Source organism: Numida meleagris, chromosome 5 (genome assembly GCF_002078875.1).
Source record: "Numida meleagris isolate 19003 breed g44 Domestic line chromosome 5, NumMel1.0, whole genome shotgun sequence".
Classification (NCBI taxonomy): Eukaryota; Metazoa; Chordata; class Aves; order Galliformes; family Numididae; genus Numida; species Numida meleagris.
In genome coordinates, this window is record NC_034413.1 from 52,599,614 (window position 1) to 52,625,984 (window position 26,371).

The 26,371-nt window shown below is 37.6% G+C and overlaps 1 protein-coding gene across 7 annotated transcripts in view; it reads right to left on the reverse strand.

Annotated features, from left to right (window-relative positions):
• Positions 1 to 26,371, reverse strand: part of UBR3 (ubiquitin protein ligase E3 component n-recognin 3 (putative)) — a 102,014-nt gene that overhangs the window by 61,349 nt on the left and 14,294 nt on the right. For all 7 annotated transcript variants that reach the window (XM_021399365.1, XM_021399361.1, XM_021399362.1 and 4 more), the window contains exons 4-18: positions 24,594 to 24,737; positions 23,956 to 24,005; positions 20,637 to 20,703; positions 14,022 to 14,152; positions 8,791 to 9,019; positions 7,805 to 7,984; positions 7,010 to 7,143; positions 5,020 to 5,106; positions 4,339 to 4,404; positions 4,160 to 4,249; positions 3,307 to 3,435; positions 3,170 to 3,222; positions 2,400 to 2,533; positions 1,817 to 1,902; positions 418 to 559 (exon numbers count right to left, since the gene is read on the reverse strand). In XM_021399365.1, the coding sequence (XP_021255040.1) occupies positions 418 to 559; positions 1,817 to 1,902; positions 2,400 to 2,533; positions 3,170 to 3,222; positions 3,307 to 3,435; positions 4,160 to 4,249; positions 4,339 to 4,404; positions 5,020 to 5,106; positions 7,010 to 7,143; positions 7,805 to 7,984; positions 8,791 to 9,019; positions 14,022 to 14,152; positions 20,637 to 20,703; positions 23,956 to 24,005; positions 24,594 to 24,737 (1,722 nt within the window). The remainder of the gene's footprint in view (positions 1 to 417; positions 560 to 1,816; positions 1,903 to 2,399; positions 2,534 to 3,169; positions 3,223 to 3,306; positions 3,436 to 4,159; positions 4,250 to 4,338; positions 4,405 to 5,019; positions 5,107 to 7,009; positions 7,144 to 7,804; positions 7,985 to 8,790; positions 9,020 to 14,021; positions 14,153 to 20,636; positions 20,704 to 23,955; positions 24,006 to 24,593; positions 24,738 to 26,371) is intronic.

Below are 26,371 nucleotides of genomic sequence, written 5' to 3' on the forward strand. Positions count from 1 at the left end.
AAAATTTGAGCAAATTTGGAGACCTAATCTTGCAACTGACAGTTGTGTAAACAGTTCTAAACTCTAAGGAAAAAGTCTGACTTATGTCCAGGAATCACATATATGATTAAGTATGCAGATCAGTGAAATATAAATAACATACTTGTTCAGTGCTCCATTTTTCCCATGCTATCTAAAGATACCTGATTAATACTAGAAGCTCACTTTTACTCTATAACAAAATGTACAGCTAAAATCCATTAACAGTCGTTAGAAATGTTAGTAATTATAAGCAATGGATAATAATGAAAAAGCCAAACATAACTTTTTGATGTGGTTTTGTTGTTGTTAGTTTAAAACAAAAAGAGAACAAGAACCCTCTGATTAAACATCCCACTGCTGAATTTATTGTGAGAGGACATTGATTGATTACCATACCTTTAGGTGTATACATTCCTTGTTGCATGGAACCTCCCGGTTCAAAAACAGGAGCTTTAAAATCAGCAACTGCTGACAAGACTGATTCAAAGCTTAAGCTTCCTGGAATAATACCACTTTTAGGATTGGGATTTTCTGGAATGTAACATTTGCGTTAAGAAAAGCAAAAGTAAATTTAATTGCAGGACATAGCATTTTACTTCCATTTTGATGTTGACACTCATTCCAAAGGCTACATTTGAGCAATGCTCTGTGTTTACCACAAGAGGTCTGTATGCTCCAGCTGCTATGGAACAGTAACAATTACTGGAGTGAACCACGGTCTTCAGGTTTGGAGATGACGTTTTTTTAAGCAAAACCAATTGCTGCATCTGCATACTTACTCAAAAACAAAGTATCAAATAAGAACTGCTACCCATGGGGTATACAAATACGTTTTTGTGTTTGCAACCATTTATGGATGCAAGTGAGTAGCCTGGGATCCATACAGGATTCATACATGTACCAAACAAATCTCTGTCTTGGACTGGCGACTTCTCCTTTTGGTAGCAATACTTTATCAGCTTACTGACAACACCTCGAATCACAAGTAGTGTTTAAAATAAGGGAACTTCTGCTTAGTGAGAAGTGACTGCTCATAAAAGAATCACTTGTTTTACGTACTTTAGTAAATCACTTAAATAATCAAGAATGGGAATTTGAAACATTAGGAACATTGCATAAGACAAATGGAAAGAATTTAAATGGAAACTGCTTTTAAAAATATAATGAGCAAAGATGAAGGAAAATATATATTTGATTTACTAATGAATTGTTACGGAACTGTTTCAGGACATGAATGTTATCACTGTGCAGGGAGATCTAGAATTTGCTATCAGTTAAGCTAGATACTTTCCCCCAGGACAGAGACGTTTCACTCTAATTTCAAAGCAGCATTCAGAATTGCTATTACTTGCATTTTAAACTTTTGATAACTAAAGCAAAAGCCTATACAACATGAATGGTCTCTTTTTACATTGGCATACAGTTAGCCATAATCAAAAGCTAAGAAGCAGATAAAGGTGACACTGAATACACTTTCCAGAACAGTATTGAAAAACAGACTTTTCACCTTATACCTGACTTTTGCAGTATTAAAAATAACAATAAAAATCAAAACAGCAGTTCAACATTTAGTATTGAAAACTGTTTAAAGCCATTAAGAAGTCTTGCTTATTTTTCAAGAAAGACAAAAGATGGATCAAATGCTTTTGCTGACAATATGCATATGCAAACACATCTTTACACAATTTGTTATAGTTACATAAGCTGAAAACTTGTTCAAACACCAAAATCCCACTACTGTCCAGGTACCTGTCATTTTCATTCTCTCATATTAGTTAATATATTCCAAGGATATAAGGTCCAACAATGAACTGTGTGTCCTGTCATTCATACAGAGTTGGGCTACCATCTCTGCTCTGAGGATCTCATCATCTGTCATTCCTAGAACAACAAAATAAAGAAGCCATTAAAAGAGCATAACACATTCTGCAACCATTCACAATTAACACAAGTTAAATTTGATGTAACATTAAATAATAATACAGTGCTATAAAAATACAACAAAAGATGGGGAAGAGTCGCACATGAGAAGCAGTGCTAAGAAGTTATTAAATGGACACAACCTCAACCAGAAGAGACAAGTACAAATTAAAACTGTTTGTTTTTCTGAAAAACATACTAAATCTTTATTTGATAACATACACAACTCAGCCACTTACTTCCAATAAGGCCCTTTTTCTCCATGTCCATATATTTTGTCTATTTCCAAATCATAAGGGATTAAAATTCAGTAAGCAGTGAAAATGAAACCAAGTGTTCAACACTCTGCACTACTATTTGGCTAACCAGCTTTTATCACAGTGACTAAAGGTTGGGAGACTTTAAAACCAGTACCTACATTACTTATATACAAGTATCCATACAGCAGTGGTTCTTACCCAAATGTAAACGAAGACTCAACAGAAGGACCAAAAATGTTAAAGCTCCTTCCAACATGGATCTTTCATGCTCTGAATCAAGAACGGTATTTTGATGCTGTGATGCCATTGTTAGCAGATCTACCACTTTGAATCTACACAGCAAAGAGCAAAGTCAGAAACATCATTCTCCAACACTAAATGCTAATATTAAACCCACAATTAACTCAGACACCATTCAAACAGCTTTAAAATAATACAAAATAAAATGTATGCAATGCAGGAATATAGAACCCTCTTACTTGTGGAATGTCCTATAGTGATATTTACCTCACAGGAAAACACCTTATGTTTATGAAGATCTGAGAGCTAATAACAAACCCTCATTTTATTCTACATCCAGGGAAGTGGGCATCCTTTGTGTGACTCCTACTATTGCTGTGTTATTTGTCTACTTTGAGTTAGCATAACCTGAAAGCTTGCATATGAAGGCATGAAAGAAAAAAACAACCACTTCACCACCAAAAAAACCCTCACACCCTGAAGACACTCAAAAAAAAAAAAAAAAAAACACCCTGAAGTTTCACTACTGCTCTGTAAATCAAAAGCCAACCATGTAAAAAAACCGAAGACATGAGGTAACTCTTTCTCCAGAGGCCTTATATAACTATTAGCTTTGGCTAGGCAAAGTTGTTCCACAACATCAGATACGCATCTTTTCTCTCACATAACAAAAATTAGTCAGCAGTTAGCAAAATATTCAACAAGAGCCTTTTGTCTTTCTATCCTACCTTTCAAAAACTGATGAAATAAAATAATCCGGGTCAAGCCTAGAGGCACAGACCTGTGGAAAGAGAATAAATTCATTTTATTCAGTAGCTGGTTTGTTTTCAGACACTGGCTTGGCTTTTCAGAAAACTTAACTTACTTGCAGCAGATAAATGTCAGGATCGATCATTGAATTGCAGAAATGAGACTGCACATAAGTCATGGCCTGTCCTTTAATTTGCAGGCCATTTCTAACCCACATGTTGCTGTGAATTTCAGAAAGGCTTGCCTGTTCAGGGAAAATAAAATAAAAATTTACAAACAAGACTGTACAATACAGCTATTCAACACTAGCAGATCGTCAGGAATGACTTCAAATCTTTGAAACATACTCTTTTACAGAAGAGTATCCATTTCATACAATGCAATCGATCAAAGGCGAAGTAGTGATTTATTTAAATCTTGAGTACTGCAAGCATGAGGTAATTAATGTTTAAAATATGGTAGGTATAAAAGCAATGATTATAAATACTGCTTACTGCTACTTATGTAAAAAAACCACAACTTTATTAATAAAAATATTTCTGCAACTGCATCCACCCTTGAATTCATTCTTAATTTAGTATTTTGAATTTTCAGATTGTCATTTCTTCTTCAATTTGCACTCCTAACATTAGAAGCTACTTCATGAAGAAAATTCTGTATTCAAATCTGGCCATCCTGCTATTTTTTTTTTTTGAAAGTGCTATAGTGACTATTATTACTATACTTATCTGAGTTATATTGCTAACTAACAAACTAATGCCACATTTGATTTTGGAAACATGAGGGGAAAAAAGTTCATCCTAACTATTCAATATATTCTATTTATTATATTATTTTGATATTCTAAAAATAATATTCTTCCTTCTACAATACTTCTAAATATACTCAAATTACTGGAGCTAACATAATCAGACAAGTTTTTGTCATGAATCTCTGCCTCTGCATCAAAGACAGAAGTCTACCCATACCTGGATCTGAAGTGGATGAATCATTAGTTTCATCAGCATCTCCTGATCTGGCAAGATAGTATCCAGATCTAGTTCTTGGCACTTGACAGCCTAGAAACAGAAGCAAGCACACATTGTACCAAACAATCACACTGGAAGGGAAATTTCCACCTTCAGTGCAACTGAAAGCACATGCTTACCTTACTTAAAAACATGGCGAAGTAACGGTGCAGTGGCAAATGAAAAGTAACCTGGTTAGGAGCTGGCTGAAAATAAAAAGAGATATTTTAGCATAATACACTATACAATAATACAAAAAAAATAAAAAACATCCACATCAACAAATATCTTTGTCACAACAACTAAGAACAGTTACCTTGAATGTCCTAATTTAAGGGACTTACTTTAAATCAACCTTGTATATTGCTTCATGAAGATTCAGAAATAAATCACTTTCTGAGGATTCAGAAACATCCCTTATTTGGTCTCCTGTAGTTAATCTCTTAGGTCCCAGTAGTTAATGACACTCAGAACTGATTGAAATAGTATCTCTTGCTAAGACAGCAAAGCTGCATCCCCATTACCATATCACAGGAGGACTTCTGTTTTGCCACTCTTCATTCAGTGGAACAGAAGTACAGCAAGGGCACTACTTTTTAAGACCATTAAGTTTGCACCAGCATATCTAAATCATTGAGTCTCTAGAAATACAGGATTCTATAATGCTACACTGCAACTATTAACTACAAAACTCACTTCAGTAAAGCAACCCATTTTCAATCAGTACTGAGAATAACAGTTTAGTTGAGACATGGAAGCGCGTTACCTTAGAATTTTAACCAGGCTTTCATAGCATTTCACTTAAATCCATTGATACATACCTCATCTACAAAATTGATAGCATCAAACCAGTCCTGAAGCGCTTCAAGGCAGTATCTAACAACATTCCGTGTGTATTCTTGTGTTTCCTGCAGCAAGAGAAACCGCTGTACTACAGGATTCAGAACAGTGCAGGTGTCACCGTTTTCCCAGTACGAACGAATGATTATTTCAAGATATGTATGTCCTCATCATATGAAAGTTGGTAAGCATTAGGATAGTTTCATTGTTACTCTAGACGGTAAATACTTTCAAGGTGAGAACTGACGCACCTTCAGAATGATCAGCTGCTCTTAGTGCACGCTGTTTTTTAATTTTTCAATTTAATTTTACATAAAAATTGTAAGTGTAAACATTAGGAAAGAGTCTTCATATGCAGTCTATAGGAATTCCTGTATCCTGTAAATTTTATCTATTGAAAGGTCTTCACATTTCACATGCATGTACTAGCAAACTGTAAAGACAAAAACAATGCTACAGAGGTTTTAAAAATAATAAAAAACCTTGTTATGATCATGTAATAAAATATAACTGTATAATAATGCCCTAATACTAAAATATTTTTCAGATTAAGCCATATATTTCAATACTAGAATAGTACATTGTCCTCCAGGCACAAAGAACTGATATGAAAGAATGGCAAGAAGGAGGAGGTAAAGCCAAACACTCTCCCATCAATGGAACCTACAAGCCCTCATTTGTTAGGGTCTTCTCCTTTCATCCGCTCTTCCCCCTAAGTACAGACTCCAGACCTGCTTCACACTTTTAGGATATCTACGACACACTTCTCATGCAAAAGCCAAGAGTGCTTTGGCCTGGCAGAAACTGTGCAAGTGTTGACTTGCTCAGTCATCTTTTCTCATCAGAAAATGCTTCAGCCATGTTCCTATCCTGCTGCTCCACCCTCTATGGCAACCAAGCTCAGCCAGCTTTCCTTCAGGCGTGAGACACAAGCTAAGACCTCTTCCCACCCATTAGGTTTCATTAAAAACATACAACAATTGAACTATAAGGCTTCTAGTGCTCTCATAGATTTACTGAGAACTACCAAAGGTTTCAAACATGAGAGTGAAGACATCTGACACGCAGTCAGACAGGACAAGGAATCATTCAGGCCTCATCTAAAAGCAGATCCTCCTGTCCCTACAGTAAAAAGAAAGTAGTACTTTCAAAAGCAAAAAAATGTAATTCAGTGTTCAAAAGACATACTCATATATTCATAATATATCATTACCATTTACATCATGTGAAGGTTTTTGCAACTGTCTCATTGAAACTGCTTAAAAAATGCACAGAAGGTTTATGCACATTTTTTCAAAGTACAGTTCAATTCAGATATACTGTCTCATGTACATTATTACATATCTTAAAAACTCACCTTTGAAATAAGCTTATCATTTATTAAAAAAAAAACCATAAGATCACAATAAAAAAAGTTTTTTTCCACACATTATGTATTCCTATAAGCTGATGGACTCCATTTTTTTTACTGTATTTTAATATAAAGTCTAGCAAATAGTAAATACTCCCAGATGTCATAACCTAAAACATTTTTACCTCATCTTATTAGTAAAACAAACAACACAAAAACATAGTTACTCCACTATCCATCATAACAAACTGTCTATATGCAGACATAGTCTACACTATAATCCCATTAGGGATGACTTATTTATCTCCTTTCCCACTGAACAAAGACAAAATGGCTCAGAGACTTGATCAAGTTCTTCATCAAATGAGAAGTTATTCCATATGTACAATCAGTTCACATCCCAGACCTGGATTCACAGTTCTGGAGACAACAATTAAGTACAAGTGTGAGTTCTATGTTCATTGTACAGAGCATGCAAGTTGATCGTTCTGTTATATATTTGGTAGGCAAAGACAGAGAGAAGAGAGACTATACAAATATAAAACAGACCTTCCAGGTTTTTAGAACTCCGAAGTAAGTAATGAATAAAGTATGAATAATAATAGAAATGTTAGTCTTACCCTAACTTTGCAGTGTGACAGAAGACCCCACATTGGCTGGGCACAGGCTTCCAGCTCAGCAGCAAAGGCAGCGTAGTAGGTCTGTGATTCAAACTCCACATGCTCATTTAATTCTCGTTTATTTAAATTCATACCTTCAAAGATTTAAGCAGACTTATAAAATAAAGTACCTAACTAGAGCTAAGTGGAATGCAATATTTGTAGTGTTATGCAAAAAGTTTGAATATAAATAGATCTACAAAGTCTCTAGATTGGGCTCTGCAGTCCTTGCCTTTAAGATAACATTAACATGGACAGCAGCCCTTCTACTTTGAACGTCAGTAACTTGATAAGAACTTTTGGACAGAAACACCTAGGCCTCTTTCTAGGCATGGCATTTATCAATTTTTTAAAATTCCTGATAAAATATTATTTTATATACACACACAAGTTTCTTCACAGCAACACATAGAAAAAAGATCCAAGTTTATTTACTCAGTATTTAACTTTAGAATTACACCAATAAAATAGTTCTGGCACAAGCTATAATTTACACTACCTACAATCTAAGAATCATGGCACTGTGAATCTCTCTCAGCTATGATGCAATTGCTCTTTAACCAGTTCACACAAGATAAATATCAATTAGATCTTTTCCTAACCTATCTGTTTTCTAGAACATACTGTTGTCTTCCAGAAACGTGTAGTTTGAGAATACTAGTGAAAGATTTACATACAGCAGTATAAGAATTTTGTTACTGAGAATATTACGCTGCCCTAACATCCTTGTATTAATACTGATTTAAAGTCACATACCTTGAAAGAACGATACAAAATTCATCCATGTTACCAAAAGACCATGATCTTCCAAAAACTTCTTTGCCACACTTTGGTGTGAAAGTATGTTTATAAAATCACTAACAAGGGGCCAGTATGTATTATTTTTCAGTAGTGCTTCACCACAATTCACTACAACATGTAAACTATTTTCTTCATCTAGATTAAAAAAAAAAGAGGGAGTAAAAAAAGAGGAAATAATACTATTTTCTATGTTGAAGTTTTAAAATAAAGTTACAGAATAATACAAAAATAGCAAGTTGGATTTATTGTAATCTTGCACTAGCACACACACACTGCAAAAAAAGAATATTTACTCTGCAGTACTTGTTTTATCATGGACTCATCTACACAGATGCCACTTAAGTAGGAGATATACTCAGCTCAAACAAGTTCACAATCTCTGATGTGCCATTTGAATTGTAGCTGCACTAAAACTTCTAATATTCACCTTCACCTCAGTGGCATGAGAATCTGTAACTTGTTTGCTTGGGAGCATTTAACATAGTTCAAAACCTTCCTGAAAACACAAAGTCTGGTCAGGCAATGAAACTTGATCTCTAGCATCCCTGGCTTTGATTCATACAACAAGGTGTGCGAATTTTTCTTCCCTCTGTGCTCACTTGTCAATAGCCACGTGACAGAAATCCTATTTTGTTTTATTTTCCTCAAGAAAAGCGTGGCAAATTTAATTTCCTAAGAAAGCTTTCCGCCTAGTGCCTAAATGAAGCCAAACTTGCAGTTCATGTCCTAGTGGATGTAGTGGTGATACTCAAGTGACACATGATAACAGATGTGCACGTCAAATTCAGAGGCACGCCTTTTATGAATACTGCCAAGATGCACAAAAAGACCAAACAATGGAATTTCTCTTGTGAACCTCTGAAACATTTGAATTTGACGTATTTCCCATTAATCAAGCTACCCTACAGTACACAAAGACAAATCCAGTGATCAAAACCTACCTTGCAATTCACTTTTAATAAGGCAACTTTCCATCATATATAACAGAACTGTGACCATAATATCCAGCAGCTGACACTCTTCTGTTACTTGACGTGCTAGTTCTTCATTGCTGAACAGTTGAACACTGATATGCACAATTCTGTTAGACATTGTGTCTGATTCATGGCTTTTCTTCAGTGTTTTCATAATAAAAGCATAATGCTGAACAAAAGTTTTGGTAAAAGCAACCTGCAAATTATAAAGAAATTCGACATTAACAAGCACCACACGAGAATTATTATTTTCTTTCATTCTTCCTTTACGGAAGCATGATCAGTACATCCTTCAAACATCAAGTTGCCATGACAAATCAAAACTGATGGTCCTCTAACTCGTTTCTAGAAATAGCGCACATGAAAATACCAACTTATAGGAAGGAGTAACTTATACCTCCGATTTTACTACATAATATTCTACACATTCTTCAAAGGGGAAAAGGAAAATAAAATCCATGAACGCAAAAATGTTGAAACAAAGAAGTAATGTTACAGCATGCATGTGAGAGTGGTAATGTTAGAACATTTCATTTATAATATTTTTTTTCACAACCTAGAACTGGGTGTGATGTCCCAAAATGATACACCACAAACAATGAGATCAGTGGCAGCTAATAAAATGGCTGTAACATGAACACTTGAGATTATCTACCTGTTGAGTAACATCTTCATTCATCTGTCAAGGATGATGTTTCAACACTAAATTTCACCTACTATCATAGTATCCTATTTCTTTTTAATAAATCTTTAGAGCTTTCTTTTAAATAATTGTGTAATGAGTAGCAAAGCTTGTTAATGACTCAACTGTTTTTTCTAAAACCAGAACAGTATTTAAATATATTGATAAATGTGAGTCTTAGTACACCTTGTTAGACTTCAGTTGACTGTAAACCAACTATATGTACCACACATACACCCGTGCATATCTGCCAGCTTCGAAATCACTTCTCATTCAGTACATTAAGTTCTGAATTAACACCATCTGCACTTGCTTTGCTTTATAGGAAAAGAAAATACAAGCTGCGGAGTGATGAAAATTTTAAGCTCAAAGCCAAAAACTCCATGTCTATTCCTTCTTGGTACTAATCTTTCATAAACATAAAAGAAGAAATTCTAAAACCACTCTATGTCAGATGTGTTTTCACTAGACTGTACACAAATCACAAATCATTTTACCTGCCTCAAACTTTGTACTCTCATATTTCTACTATAGCACTACCATGTTATCCTCATTTAGAGGACACTCCCAAAAATATCACGACAACATAATACGCTGCTGTTAGGCACAAACATGGCTTCTTCCAGCAAATATCCTGAAAACTAAAGATCAAGTTGCTTATGCAAAATAAATATGCAAACAACCAACCCAGGGTGAGTATGCCACCGCAGGAAACATTATTACACTGTTTAACTTGCCCTGCTTTAGCTAGTCCAAAACAATGGTAATCCAAACAGTAATAGAAAACGTCTTCTGTGCACAGCATCCAGCACAATGGTGATTATTTGCAGCCTCTTGATACAGCCTCTTGCAGTAAATACATTGCAACATATTCATATACTACCTAACTTGATCAGAGTTACTACAATAGCATTCGGTACCCCAGGCTAGAACAACCCACTATATAAATTGCTTTAAAATTAAGTTTGATACAACGGAAATAATTAGGAACGACATCTATAACAAACACTATTAATGTTAAGCCTCAGCCACAACTGACACATTTGGTATCTTAAGTTAGTATATTAATGCTAGTAGCATTATTTTAATAAGATACTTCAATATTACACTCCAGCAACACTAAAGCACAACATGCAATTTAGCAAACAATTTCACAATTCTCATTTTCAGCCTGCTACTTTTTCACATTGTATCATGTCTGAACAGTATTCTAAGTTTCTGTCCTATAGGAGCTAGGTTTTTCTTGAAATAACAGAGCTTTGTAAAACAAGTTGGTTGCAAGTACATGGTACTCTTCTACAGTCAATTTCTAGATTTAAATGAGCACACGAGTGCTTTTTGCGCCTCACATGTATGATAATGAATTTCTGAAAGTACTGTAGATTCATCACCTCTATAGCGTAATGACAGAGAGTCCATAATACACTTAAAGAAAAGTCTTAAGCTTTACACATACATTCATTTATAACTTGAACAAATACAGCCCTTTCCAGTATTGAGAGAAGAAAAACTCAATTTCAGAAGTTAAAATGCTGAAATACTGTGGTTAACTGCAGTCCATATATTAGAATAGCCATAGCACGTTGAATCAGTCCAACCAGTTCAGTGTCCTGTCTTTGAGTGGCTAACACTGTATAGACAACTACAAGAAAAAACAGAATGGCACAAGAATGAAAATATGACGTACAACATTTTTTCAGTACTTACTCAGCTTCCAACCATTTGCAAGAAGTGGCTACCTAAGACAGACATGTTTTTTGTATATTTAATTACTTTCACTGACTCTGTATGATCTTGCATAGCCCCTACATTTCTAGCATATGTAAAAAAAAGAAGTTACTCTTTTCATCTCACCTTTCCTCTTGGTTGCCATTCAATAATTCCATATTTTTTAGGTTCCTAACATCAATCAATATCACTAGATCAGTGAAAGAAAACTTTCATCTCCCACACTGCCAGGTAAAAGTTGTGCTAAAGTTCAGTTTCCAGAATACAAACCATTCTACAGAATTTGTAGAGCAGCGCATTCAGGAATTGGTGAAGTCTTGTTGCTATAACTACCTCAACCTTCGCTATGAGAGATATCTGAAGATGCACGAAACTTTTAATAAACATGTTTGTTGATTCATTATCAGATGCTTCTGCATTTCACCACTTTTGTTATTCCAGATTACAGCAAAGCTCCACTCTTGGATGATTTTCACTACTCCACCAGATTCCTGCTTAGAGCCAGCCACTGCTTTGCTTTCTCCTTGGTTACATGAAGGTCAGTCCTATTTCTCCAGTATTTTGTTTTCCCTCTTGCAGAAACGTCCATACAAGAACACCTGTAATTTCCTGGAAGCTCCAGTAAGTTTCTCTGCTGTTTTTCTTTTCTTCACTTGCAAGTCTTCTAATCTTCAAATGTCAAGAGTGCCAGAAGGGATGCCTCAGGCATAAATGCTGTAAAAAAAAAACCCATAAAGCTAGTTAACAGCATGTCAGCCTATCACTTTCAACATCTCTTCCCAATACTCAAACCCTAGAAGAGATGCTTATTCTACTATTTAAAAAGAAATCTGTGCGAACAGATTGCTGGTGGTTCATTGACTCCTGTGTAGGCTACGGTGGAGTTAGTCAGCTGTACTACATTTATGCTGGAGATCAGAGATTTCAGCAAATTCCACACAGGCACAGATATTGCCAGCTCTGTGCCCACCTGTCTGGCTAGCCAGCTCAATTTATCAGAAAACCAACCTCACAAAAGAATTCTGATGGTTTAACGAACTCAGGAAGAATCAGACAAGTTGCCACAAGAGCAACAGCAAAAAAAAAAAAAAAAAAAAAAAGGACAGCACAATGGTATAGATGAAATGGGAGAAAGTAGCAGAAAGCTGAAAGATCACTAGGCAGTTTATGTCCCCACAGGTATTTCCTGCTCTGAGTTTGCTTACTGTTGAGAAATCCCTTTCAGACAATCATAGCAATTAAGTAAAAAAAAGAAGATTCTAAAAGATTCCAAATACCTAGGAGTTGTTGTGTTAATACTAAGCCTGTATATAGGAGCTGAGTTAAGTGTTATTTAATCAAACAATTAAACTTGCTAAAACCACAAAAGCAGTGTTTAAATAATTCTTTAATTTGAACATACAATACAGTGTCTGAAAGACAGACTGCTTACACATGAATGGTGGCAGCCAGCAGAGGAAGCAAATATACCAGAATCTACATTCTCAGCACACAATAGAAGAATATTCTGAAGACAATGAAGACATTCACTGAAGACTAAGGCTTCTTGCCAATGAAAAATGATCCTAAGCTCATTAAAAACTGTGGTTACTACATTGTACAGTATGAAGGTAAACATAGCAACACTTACCAGATTCCTCTGTTTGCTGCTAGCACTTGGGTGTTCTCACAGGCAGGTGTTTAGCTGGCAAAGGATCAGGAGAACCGAGTGTTCGCATGAGTCTCCAAATATCAAGAAGAATTCAAGCTTTATGGTAAGAGATGCTCAGTTTGGAAGTCCTCATGTCTCTTTATGTGTTAGCTGAATCCAGGACCAAGATGGATCTAAGCTGGTATCCCAAATCAAAATGCTGTCTTGCCATGGATGAAATATAGCTGAAGATTCATGTATTATCCTTCCCTTTCTTGCAAGTTATCTTCATATCCTTTGCTTCAATACAGCAAGGTTTTAAGGGGTATGAATGAAGGACAGCCCCATTATAAAGGGGCATGTCTGAAGAAATCTGCGTGCTTGGAATTAAGGATTTCTTGATCTTTGCCTCCCAGCAGGAATTGAGAAGATCCAAAACTTCAGCATGGCTCAAAGATATGACACGATCAGAGCAAAATGTTAAGCCTGACTGCTATGTATATTAGGTCTTGGAATATGCAGAGCAAACAACCAAACCTGGCTGCACACCAAGATTTAAAACAGGAAGATGACATCCAGACTCCATGATTCCAAGCCATGAGACACTTGGTATGGACAACTGCAAAGCTCTGTAAGGAAACAGCTGGAAGGCTGCCAAAGCTGCATAGGGCATAGCTGCAGCAAGAACACTCTCACCGTAAAGGCCTAGATGGAGAAATTACTGTCTACTACATCAGTTTCAACAGGAACAATAATTTACCAGATATACAACACTGCAGGACCGTTTAGCTTTGATCTACATTTCCAAATGATAAAAAATGCACTTTACAAAGTAAAATAAAACCAAAAATCCAGCACGTGTGAATGTGAACTAACAACCAGACAAGAGGAGAAAATCAACAACAAACAAAACATACAAAACATGAAAACAAAATTAATACTGCTGCTCCAGAGTTATCAACCTTGTTTTGTCCACCTCTTTCTTCAAATACTACATACTTCAGACTTCAAGAAAATAATCAAAACTAAGTAAATGATCTGCATTATTTGATTGCTTATTATTCAGATATAAAAATATGCGGTCTTTTGTAAGACATAATACATGCTAAGTATGAGAATTAGAAAGAGATGCTTCAATGCAAATGACAAGACAAGTACCTTATAATCTTGATCTGGCAGCATGTTGAGTAAGAAAGTCACCATCTTCTGTGGAAATTCATATTTTATTGTCCAAAACAATAATTCTTCTAGAAAACATTTATGCTTCAAAACATCCATGATAGACTGATCTGCATAAAAGGTTGGAGGAGGGGATGTGTAACAATTATGCTGTAATTTTTATCAATAACAACAACTATAATGCAGCTGCAATGTCTGACATAGAACTAACAAAAATTTAAGACCACCTTAGCGCACTCCACATTTTTTCAAAAACACAGAAAAACAAAAATGGCCAATACTACACAGCACAGACTACACAAGAATAAAAAGATCCTCCCAGAGAAGTCAATGAAGTTCTCAGTACAGTCTTCATTGATTGCATTCAATTGTATCACCTTACTGCAATAGCTCCACAAATTTTAGTGAATCAGCAATTTGCACAGCCTCTTAATTGAGGGAAGCAGTTAACGTACAGCAGTACTCAGCTGAATTGAAAACAGCAAAACACCATTTATGCTTAACTGTGAGTTTTACCCAGAAAGAACACTTATGTTCCATCCATGAGGGCTTTAAACTAGATAAGAAGGGGGAAGGGAATGAAACCAGGCCTGTTGGAGGTGAGCCTAGGAGAGCGATAACTGGATTAGGGGTGAGGCAAGGGGCTCAGCTGAAGTGCATCTACGCCAATGCACACAGCATGAGCAACAAACAGGAGGAGCTGGAAGCCATTGTGCAGCAGGCAAACTATGACTTAGTTGCCATTACGGAAACATGGTGGGATCGCTCCCACGACTGGAGTGCTGCAGTGGATGGCTACATGCTCTTCAGAAAGGACAAGCAAGGAAGGAAGAGTGGTGGTGTGGCCCTCTACGTTAGAGAGTGTTTTGATGTTATAGAGCTTGTGGCTGGCAATAATAAGGTTGAATTTCTATGGGTAAGGATCAAGTGAAGGGCTGAAAAGGCAGACATCCTGGTGGGGGTCTGTTATAGACCGCCTAACCAGGATGAAGAGACAGATGAGGTGTTCTACAAGCAGCTGGCAGAAGTTGCACGATCACCAGCCCTTGTCCTCATGGGGGACTTCAACTTCCCTGATATATGCTAGGAATACAGCAGAGTGCAGAAGAAGCAGTCTAGGAGGTTTCTAGAGCGTATAGAAGATAATTTCCTTCCGTAGCAGGTGAGAGGACCCACCAGGGGGTGCCCTGCTAGACCTGCTGTTCACAAACAGAGAAGGTCTGGTGGGAGATGTGGAGGTCAAGAGCTGTCTTGGACAGAGTGACCATGAAATGGTAGAGTTCTCAACTCTTGGTGGAGCAAGGAGAGGGGACAGCAAAACGGCGACCTTGGATTTCCAGAGGGCACACTTTGAATTGTTCAAGAGACTGGTAGGGAGGGTTCAGTCTTGGAGGGTAAAGGGGTCCAGGAAGGCTGGTGGCTCCTCAAGAAGGAAGTCTTAAAGGCGCAGGAACAGGCTATCCCCCGGAGCCACAAGATGAGCCACCAAGGAGAATCTCCATTCTTTACTGGATGCAGCTGAGAACGTGACCACTAAGGATAAGGAAAAGGCTGAGGTTCTCAATGCCTTCTCTACATCTGTCTTTAAAAGTCAGGCCAGTTATCCTCAGGCTACTCTACTCTCTGACCTGGAAGTCTTGGATGGGGAGCAGAATAAATCACCAATGATTCAGGAGGAAACAGTCAGAGACCAACTGCTCCACCTAGACTGCCACAAGTCCATGGGGCCAGAGTGCTGAGGGAACTGGTGGAGGTGATAGCTGAGCTGCTTTCTGTCGTCTATCAGCGTTCCTGGTCAATTGGAGAGGTCCCAGAAGACTGGAGACTTGCCAATGTGACTCCCATCTACAAGAAGGGTCATAAGGAGGATCCAGGGAACTACAGGCCTGTCAGTCTGACCTTGGTGCCAGGGAAGGTTATGGAGCAGATTGTCCTGCGGGAGATCACGCAGCATGTGCGGGACAATCAGGGGATCAGGCCTAGCCAGCATGGGTTCATGAAGGGCAGGTCCTGCTTGACCAGCCTGATCTCCTCCTATGATCTGGTGACCTGTCTGGTGGATGAGGGAAAGGCTGTTGATGTGGTCTACCTAGACTTCAGCAAAGCCTTTGACACTGTCTCCCACAGTATTCTCCTGGAGATACTGGCAGCCCGTGGCTTGGACAAGTACACTCTTTGCTGGGTAAGGAGCTGGCTGGAGGGCCGGGCCCAGAGAGTGGTGGTGAATGGAGTTAAATCCAGCAGGTGACCAGTCACAAGTGGTGTTCCCCAAGGTGGTGCTGGGGCCTGTCGTCTTCAATATCTTTACATGACCTGGATGAAGGCACTGGGTGCACCCTCAGTAAGATTGCAGATGACACTAAGCTGGCAGGAAGTGTCAATCTGCCTGGGGACAGCGAGGCCCTACAGAGAGATCTGGACAGGCTGGATCTCTGGGCTGAAGCCAAGGAGATGAGGTTCAACAAGAACAAGTGCCGGGTCCTGCACTTTGGCCACAACAACCCCAGGCAACGCTACAGGCTTGGGGCAGAGTGGCTGGAAGACTGTGTAGAGGAAATGGACCAGAGGGTATTGGTCAATGCTCGGCTGAATATGAGCCAGCAGTTTGCCTAGGTGGCCAAGAGGGCCAATGGCATCCTGGCTTGTATCAGAAATAATGTTGCTAGCAGGAGTAGGGAAGTAATTGTTCCTCTGTACTCAGCACTGGTGAGGCTGCACCTCAAGTACTGTGTTCAGTTTTGGGCCTCTCACTGCAAGAAAGACATAGAGGCCCTGGAGCATGTCCAGGGAAGGGCAACACAGCTGGTGAAGGGTCTGGAGCACAGGTCTTATGAGGACCAGCTGAGGGAACTGGGATTGTTCAGTCTGGAGAAGAGGAGGCTCAGGGGAGACCTTATCGCTCTCTATAACTACCTGAAGGGAGGTTGTAGTGAGCTGGGGGTCAGCCTCTTATCTCGTGTAACTAGTGATAGGACTAGAGGGAATGGCCTGAAGTGGCACCAGGGAAGATTCAGGTTGGACATTAGGAAATACTACTTTTCCAAAAGAGTAGTTAGGCACTGGAATGGGCTGCCCAGGGAGGTGGTGGAGTCACTGACCCTGGAGGTGTTCAGTGAATGTTTAGACATTGTGTGGAGGGACATGGTTTAGTGAGAACTACTGGTGGTAGGTGGACGGTTGGACTGGATGATCTCGTAGGTCTTTTCCAACCTTGGTGATTCTATGATTCTTTGATTTGCAAAGCACTAGAACTTAACAGAAACAGTGTATTAGCTATTCCTATTTTTAAAGCAATACATGTACTTATTTTTCAAGACTTCTTATACATATCTCAAGTCAGCGATGGATCTCCTTTCTCAAAACTATTGTTTTGCTTCTTTATATAAAGCCACCATCATGCCCTGATGAGGTAATTAGATAGTGTAAGAGGCAATCTCATACATCCCCAGTGAACTCCTGGCTGCTCACTCTGCCATCTCATTCATGCTGACACTCACTTGTACATCCCTAGGGAGTACCTATAAAGAAATTAAATAACCTTTCCAGTTTGTCAGTCAAGTTTTCAAGGAGATTAGCTTTATGATACAGTTCACTGCAACATTGCACAAACAGTGACCTCTGCCAGAATAAACTGTTCATAAAGCTATGGCTTGATAAGAGCATTAACTAACTTTATTTAAAAGAAATGCTAAAATGCAAAGCCTCTTTACCATCATTCTTTTGAAGTACAAGAGGTATTGTTCACTCCCACAAAATACACAGACTACAGAAAATGGTAACATTGCTTCTTTGTAATTAGAAATCAAATAGGCTTGGGGACATACCCCTTGCACGCAAAATGGCATACTACAGACGGGACCGTATGAAATGCTTTCATCAGCACAGATTCAGAAGTGCTGAATCTGGACATGTTCTAGCCTTGGAGACTCGCCACTTCAGTAAGGTATATACGACAGCTTTAGGGACTGCACTGAATGGCTTTGTGCCTAGTAGTGAAGCAGGGATCCTCATTTACCATTACCAAAGGTCAGAGTTCCACTGTCAAGCGATTAATCAGCCCAAAATATCTCAGGAATTGTGAAAGATCATGAGAAATAATGGTTAATTTAAGCTTTAGGGACTCTAGCAAGTCACACAAAGAAGAGAATATTTCACTCAATATATTTTGCAAGTGCTGAAGTAAAAAGTTACCTTTGTAGGTTCATGAAAGATGTTTTAATTTTCACAAAATATTTTGTAAAGTGTTACACATCACCTACTGCAGCAAATATGTGATGGATCATTTACATTTTCCTTCTCATATCTTGTTAAGAAATTATGTATGTGAATTTACTGCCCATGAAAGCTTGGAGGCCATGGAGACTGAAGTCCTCTGTCCAGACATCACACGTTTAGGCACATTTCAAGTGCCCTAGCGAAAACACCAGGCATGAAGACAAGTAACACAGCATCTTATCTGTCACAGATGTGGAGTTTCTGTGACAGTGCATATTAACTGTTTTATACAGCAGTTTCAGTCAGTTTCCACTTATACCTGCTAAAGAATTTAAGTAGGCAGAATGCTCTTACCCAACTTGGAAAATTTGTTAAGAACACTTGGACTAATGCTCCCACACTTGTGAAAAGCACCACATGATTAAATTTCTTTCAACAAACCGAAAGAAAAAAAATAGTGCCTGTGGGTTCAAAATTGCCCTAAGTGTCAGGTATTTCAGATGGATACAAGTTTTAAAACAGAGTAACAATAAAACTGTCTCTCAATACTCAGTTGCATACCTGTATGAGCAACATCTCAGTATAAAAACCAGTATCTCTTTTAAAGAAACCACAGAAGACCCCACAGCCCATTTCAAAACATCTTCCTGGAATATGAGGCTTAGTGCTCTATGATATCCTCAGTATGTAAACAACTCCGCTATGAAGCCAGTACCACTAAAGACCTGGGACAGGAGAGGGAGTCTGCTTGTATGGAAAAGGTAAATCTGTTTTTATTCAATACTCAGTTTTCTAAAATTTTCTTTTCATACTCTTATTTTATACCAAATTGGACATAAAATATGAATACTGAAAACTTCAGAAAACTATTCAATATTTAATAAAAACAGATACTTACCCTTCCCCCACTGGCAGACTCCCTCCTGTGAGGCTGATATTAGGAGCTATCAACATCATGAGCACAGTCCATGTTGGGACACCTCAGAGGGGGAAGACTACAATCCTGGGGGGAAACCAAATGTTGAATTAAAGAACCACTTTTCCTGAATGCTGTTGCTCATACTGGTTTTCAGATCTCACAGGTTCTAGATCTCCGAGCGGAACCCAGAATCAATTATATATCAGAAAGACCATCTTTTCTTGCATTAGCCAACTATCTTTTAGGCAAATTAACAGTCTTCAAGTAAGAGAGCCCTCCTTGGGTGAGGGTACACTTCCTGCATTTCTCCAGAACTATCACTGCTTCCACAACATATTGTTCAGTTTATTCTGATTTGTTCAACTTTCACTCAGTCTCTCTTATCCCTGCTTATATAAATGTTTACTGCTGTAGTATACAGAAACCAAAGCACCCATCTCCAGACCGTTCATGATCTTTCACAAATCATTGTGAAGATCACCTCTTATTAACACAAATGCCAAAACACTTTGTTCTCTGCTTTTCTGGCTTTCCAATCTCTTTTTTTTATTACATTTGAAAACACTAGAAATAAGCAGTTTGCCTTTTCCATAACCCTCACAACACCTTTTTACTGGCTCCATGAAGTTCTGCATTTCAAATTCAAATGCCAAACCTTCACTTCAAAGCCTTTAGAGAAATTTTATTTCAACTTTCGCCATTTTTCACCCAAATATTCTTTTCTTAAACCCTGGCATGGGAAGCAGAAAGAAATTGCAGTCTCTTCACATTCCCATTCAAAAAAGAAGTTTTTAAGAAGTTTTTAAATACATCTTAAACACAAAATCATCAGGAAAAGCAGAGGATAGGGCTACCTTATCTTTAGCTTATGGTCATTCTTGAATTAAAACTTGCACTGATGAGCAATACTCATCTCAGTCTAGAAACTGCATAGAGGATTAATTTCAATCTAGGGAAATAATGGAGTGGTAACAAAGGAGATTTCGCCCGCATATCTTTTCTCAAGCATTACTAGAAGAGTATTACAAAAAGAGTAACAAGAACCAGAGAGAATCATTCTTGCCTGGCTGAGAACACAATCACATTGTGTAGTGGCACAATAAAAAAAAGTTGCCAAGAATAAATACATCAAAAACCTGTTTGTCAAGATGTGTTGTGGCCTTGTCAGCCACAGAGTGAAAATAAAATTAATTGTTAGAAGTCATCTTACGACATGAAGGTGACAAAATGATTGGTCAAACAAAGTTCCAGAAAGCTGTATTCACTCCCAAGAGAGCAAAGCTGCCAATTAGTACTATCTTGCTTATTATTCTTTTTCAGACTTGGTCATGTTTAATACCCACAACATGCAGCACCAGTGCTTGGGAAGGTAAGTGAATTATAACATTCCTGGATAATATTTAAGATAGACAGAAAACAAATATGATACACTGAGATCTGTACTTTTTTTACATAAATACCTTTGGTGGTGCTGCTTAGCTTCACCCTCTTGCGCTTGCCCACACCTTGGCTACCATCCTGGTCCTCCTGGGATATGGGAAGAGTTTAAAAAGTTATAATTGCATATTTAGAATGTTATTGCCAAAAGACTGCATGCACTCAAAATTCCAGTTTAACCATCAAGTTAAATCAGAAGTGTCCTGATTAAACTCTTATCACAAAATACTTTTGCTGCTTGCAGGAAACAGAGTCAGTGCAATACTGCATTACGAAAAACAATTTTTTACATTGCTTTTCCCCTCCCCCAGGCAATCTTATCATTGGCAAGTTCCGACAACATTATCTATTTAATTAATTTTGCCAGTTAGCTGCTTTGATTTCTGAAAGTGATTGCTACAAAAATGTTAGCACTACAAATTTTCTGAATGTTGCATATCCAAAGTTTCACTATACTCATCTGTAAGGATTTGGTTGATTCCTGAGAAACTACCATTCAACACATTGACTAAGGAAGTTGGCAGCACAATCAGCCAGACATTTTCTAATCAATTGAAGGTTTTCATCCAAGAATAAAGTCTTTTTGACACCTCCAAGAGGCAAATTTGAATTGCTTGTTCCGTACAGAATCAAAGAAATCCTTTATTCAGGCACTTGTCATCTGAAGCTCTCAATGCACTCCACAAACAAAACAGCAAAGGTTCTAAAACACAATGCAAGTTAAAAACACCACCACCACTTCACAAAATCTAACACTGGGTATTAGAAAATAATGTGACATTAGAGGATGCTATTAAATACTAAGTACATCTTTTCTAACAGTGGAAGTCCTAATGAGACACTGAAATGAATAATAATTCCTACAGGAGCTAATAAAATGAGAGATAACTAATGCAAATATCTACTGCATGATATATAATTAATATGTATACTGCAAATATGTGAACAATATTCTCCACTACACAAATGCCCTACTTCAGTTCCAAATTTCAAGAGAAATGACAGAGAACATGGAACTCAAGTAGCAGCTGCTCTTCCTTGGGGATAAAGATTATTCATATTTTAGATATGAGTACGGACCAAAAGTATCATGTTAATGGAAAGTCTGAATTTTTTCTCATCTTTCAGTACCTGCATCTGAAAATCCTGCAGACAACTTTGAAGGATGGACACACAATTGTAGACCACAAGAGATCTAGGGGTTTGTAAACACATCACTTCTGCACTCAGGAGCCAGTCAACTCTCAGCATGCTGTCTCTGATCACATCCCCACCCTACAGCGGCCAAAATCTCCAAATCAAAAATCTTACTTGCTGAAACATTACTTTGAACTGCAAGAGTCTGCAATTTAAGTCTCCTGTCCTGAAGACAAGGATTCTGAGCTCCTATTTCTAGAACGGTGACAGATTCAGGACTAATAACCTCATCAGCAGCCTCAGTGAAGCCAGAGAGTTGTTAGGGGGGGACCTTAATAAGCAAATAATGCATTTGGGCATGCAAATTCTAATTAATGTGTTGGATTTTGACCTCCAACACTACTGCTCTGGCATTTCCCCTTCTGAAATATGAGAAAAAGTTTAACAGTCTTCACTGCCACTTTACGGTCATTTCACTGTCAAGAAAAAAAAAAAATTATCAGCAACTCAATGAGAAATACTTTCCTGAGAAATGTGGGGATTCCCCAACCCCAAATAAAATAAGATGGTTGGTTTCCATTGCTGCAGTAAAGAAGTATTAAATCTTAACATCAATTGCAGGAGCTTTAACAGCCTTGAGACAGAGAGTGCTAGGTCACACTGCATCTCCCAGGCCAAGGGATAAAGAATAAGCACATGAGAAAACAAATGTAAAACATCTTGGTTTTACCCACTTGATAATACTCTGTAAATACACCCAAACAACAGCAGACATATATGCAAATTTGGTTCACATAACAGAATATTTAATAATATACCTAAGGTGTCTCACTTCTGCCCTAAATTCAAGTAATAAATGTTATGTAATTTACAATTCAAGTACATCTGCAGTAACATAATAAAATACCTACATACAATAAGTGGCTATTTATATATATATATATATATATATATATATATATCCTGGAGATCAGAAAGAAAAACCTTTCCAGATAAGAGACATCTCTAACTCACAAGCTCCAGTACAATTACTGTATCTCCCTCCTTATTAACTTATAAAATACACTCACTTTGAAATTTACCCCAATAAAAAAATTATTTCGCCCCTAGTCTGTCTCTACCTCCATCTTGGACATCTTTCCCAAGAGAAGCACTCCTGGAATCTGATCTCTTTTCAGACTTTTACAAGCCTAGTTTACTCCCCTGTTCTATAACTTCCAAAAGTAAAACACCACAAAGCACACTGAGCCATTTTAAGTTTAACTGGAAGTACTATCTGAGCGAGCTTATTACCATTAACTTGAACTGCCTTCCCCATTGCCAGGCTTTAAAAGTGATACTGGTAGCAGTCATTTGCAGGTTTTGTTTATTTGTTTGCAGGTTTTTTTTGTCAAGCAATGGTGAAAAAACTACAAGTAATACTCTGAAAATGCCAGATTATAAATAGCACCGCTGAAAGCCTCACAGATGCTGTTGCACTCGAGAGAGAGGCAAACATAACATACAACTGTTTTAGACACTCACAAACAATTGTTTTTACTTCAATAATTGGTCACATAATTTCTCATAAGAGTTTTAAATTCTATTTCACATGATTTGAAGTTAGTTATGCTAGCCCTACCATATGTGTAAGAAACAATTTGAATTGCTACTAAGGGTCACCAGTTGATACTAGGTTTTAAATAACAAGGAAAAAAAAATCAAAAGAATAAACTGAAAAAGTAACCCTATGAGAATTCAGCTTTCCTTATTAAGTTCCACTTGTTTATTATAGCTCAGTATAGGAGAGATTCCCTCCTTTTTCTCCTCCTCAACATGTTTGGTAAATAAGGTCAAGACTACACATGGGAATTTATGTTCAGAGAAATTCTCACTGCCACTATCACCAGTCCAGCTGGATTCTCAGGTGCCCAAAGCTGCTAGCACCATTCTGAACACCGCGTGATTTAAGTTTGCTTTAATCCAGACTAATTTACTTGAACTTTCAAACTATCTACATGGTTTCTTCTACGTTACTTATATAAATTGAACTGAAACAACATAAGAGGAAATAAGAATTTTTTCCAAAAGGTTCTTAATAAATGAAGGGCTTGAGATATGAGAAAAATATATGGTAGACAAGTAAATGTCTGCAGGATTTGGCTGCAAGCAATCTCTCCATTTAATACTGGTGCAGTTCATTATATTCTTTAAAAACAGTCTTACCTCATCTGAAGAATCCCCCTGTCCTGACGTTGCCATAGCACCTGCTAAACCTTTTGAAATAAGAAAATTCAGAGGTTCCTTTCAGAAGCCTTATACTGGAAGAATATTTTATGATATTTAATGAACCAGAACAAAACGAGTAAACTACATTAATTTTCTAAAAAGAATGCAAAGCACTGTACTGAGAAAATGCAGTAAGATTTCCAAGCGATACTCAGAATACAGAATTTTGGATTTCCAGATACCTTCTATCAGACAAGTTCAATGTACTGAGTTAACGGAGACAAGCTGTTTCAGAAATCGCAAAAAAACACAACAGTCCTTACTGATCAACAATGTTCTTACAGAAATGCTGTGAACAGGTGAATTAACTTAGCTGCAATGAAAAATGCACGACAATCAACTTCATCTCGCCCACCCAAATTCCACTAATTCTGTGACAGGAAAACGATGCTTAGTATTTTAGCAGCAAAAGGGGAACAAGCTCAGCATTGTTGATAGAATCAAGTCCTGCAGTTTGGCGCTGCACTAAATAACAAGTTTCATTAAAATTTATTGAGATTTGCCTTTTAAAAATATAACTTCTTAAATAAACAGCAATAATCAACACATCTCTTAAGATATATTTCTGCACAAACCTTGAGCGGCTACTGTGCTAGTACCAGCTCCTTGTTCCTCCATACCACATGCAAGTTTATCCTCAGGAAATGCCAGTCCTGAGCCTTTCAAAGCAATGAGGTACTTTTCATGACTCTTCTTCGCACATCCATTCTCTCCAACACCTTGAATAAATATGAAAAATAGCATTACAAAACATATATGAACCAGGTAGCTGTTGTTGTAATATTCTGTACAAGCATCTAAAAAAATGATCCACATTTTAAAAAGCTGCACAATTTTGAGAAGTAGAAGCAAAGAACTTTTTCCCATAATGAACTGAAATGTAAGAGACCAGAGACTTTCTCAGTTTTTTCATCCGCTAAACTTGGTGTTAAATAGATCTACAGTTTCCAGAGAAGGGAAAACAGTAACATAACGATAATACTCCACATATAAATCCTAATATTTGGAATTTTTCTTCCCAAGTTCAAGGACTGCAACTGCAATTAACAAAAACTGTCCCAAAAGATATTAACACTTCACTCTGATGAAGACAAGTCACAGTGCATGCTCTGGATATAAACTTTACACCAAAGGAAGCTATAAGAAAGAAGGGAACTGACCCTTCAGCAGGGTCTGCATGACCAGACAAGGGGTAATGGTTTCAAACTAAAAGAGGGGAGATTTAGATTGGATATAAATAAGTTTTTTGCAGTAAGTGTAGTGAGGTACTGAAACAGGTTCTCGAGAGATAGGGTGGAAGTCCCATCCTTGGAGACATTCAAGGTCAGGCTGCACGGGGCTCTGAGCAACCTGATCTAGCTGTAGGTGCCCCTGTTCATTGCAGGGGAGTTGGACTAGGTGACCTTTAAGGGTCCACTCCAATTCAAACAATTCTATGATTCTATGAAATGGACTTTAAAAAACACACAGTTGTCCTATAAGGAAAAGAAACTTTCAAGGAGCAAACTGTATTAGATGTTTAAGGAAAAGAAAACCTGAAAGAGATGATAAAATCCTTTTAGCAATGCACCTTTCACATTCAAAGTCAGAAGTGCAGGTTTTGCCCAACTATCCTCTTCTTTGCTTCCCCTGCCCAGAAGGAAACTCTATCCACTTCAGACACCTATTTTCCATTTCACAAGTCCTTTCAAAGATTCGAGGATTGCCTGTTCCTCAGCTAGCTGCTGTCCAAGCCAGTTAGGGCAACTTAAAGCTACAATAATTACTATTTATTCCCTACCTATGCAAAGGACTCAAAACCAATACCTTCTAATAACAAGAAAACAAGATGGAGTTTGGGGTTGGGAGAGGAGGAGAGTGCCAAGAGCTATTAAACAACACATTCAGATTCACTGCGACTTGAAACAGGATACAACAAATAACTGTTTGAGCAGGACTGTTTTTGTTTTTAAGAAAAAACTTTGCACAGAACTGCAGTACATATAACGGCCTTTTGCCTTTCAAAGGTCTCCTCCAGCAGCATCTACAAGAGCAGACATTCTCCCAAAATACACTAAACATGTTCCACTTCCAATAACTGCAATGTATCTTATTTGGCAGTCATAATCTGCCACATGCACTTCTCTTTAAATAAAGAGACTGGATTTATTATAAAACTCTTGAAGTAATGCATCTCCATATAGTTACCTGGGACATGGAAGATAAAAGATGTGTGCTCTATAGGTCCTCTGTCAACGCCCGTTTTAACAACAATAACAATATTCTTAAGAACACACATTTCTTTGGGTTTTGAGAAATTAGATAAAAACATGCAGAAAATGAAGTGACAAAACCTAACTGTCTTCTTAAGGTC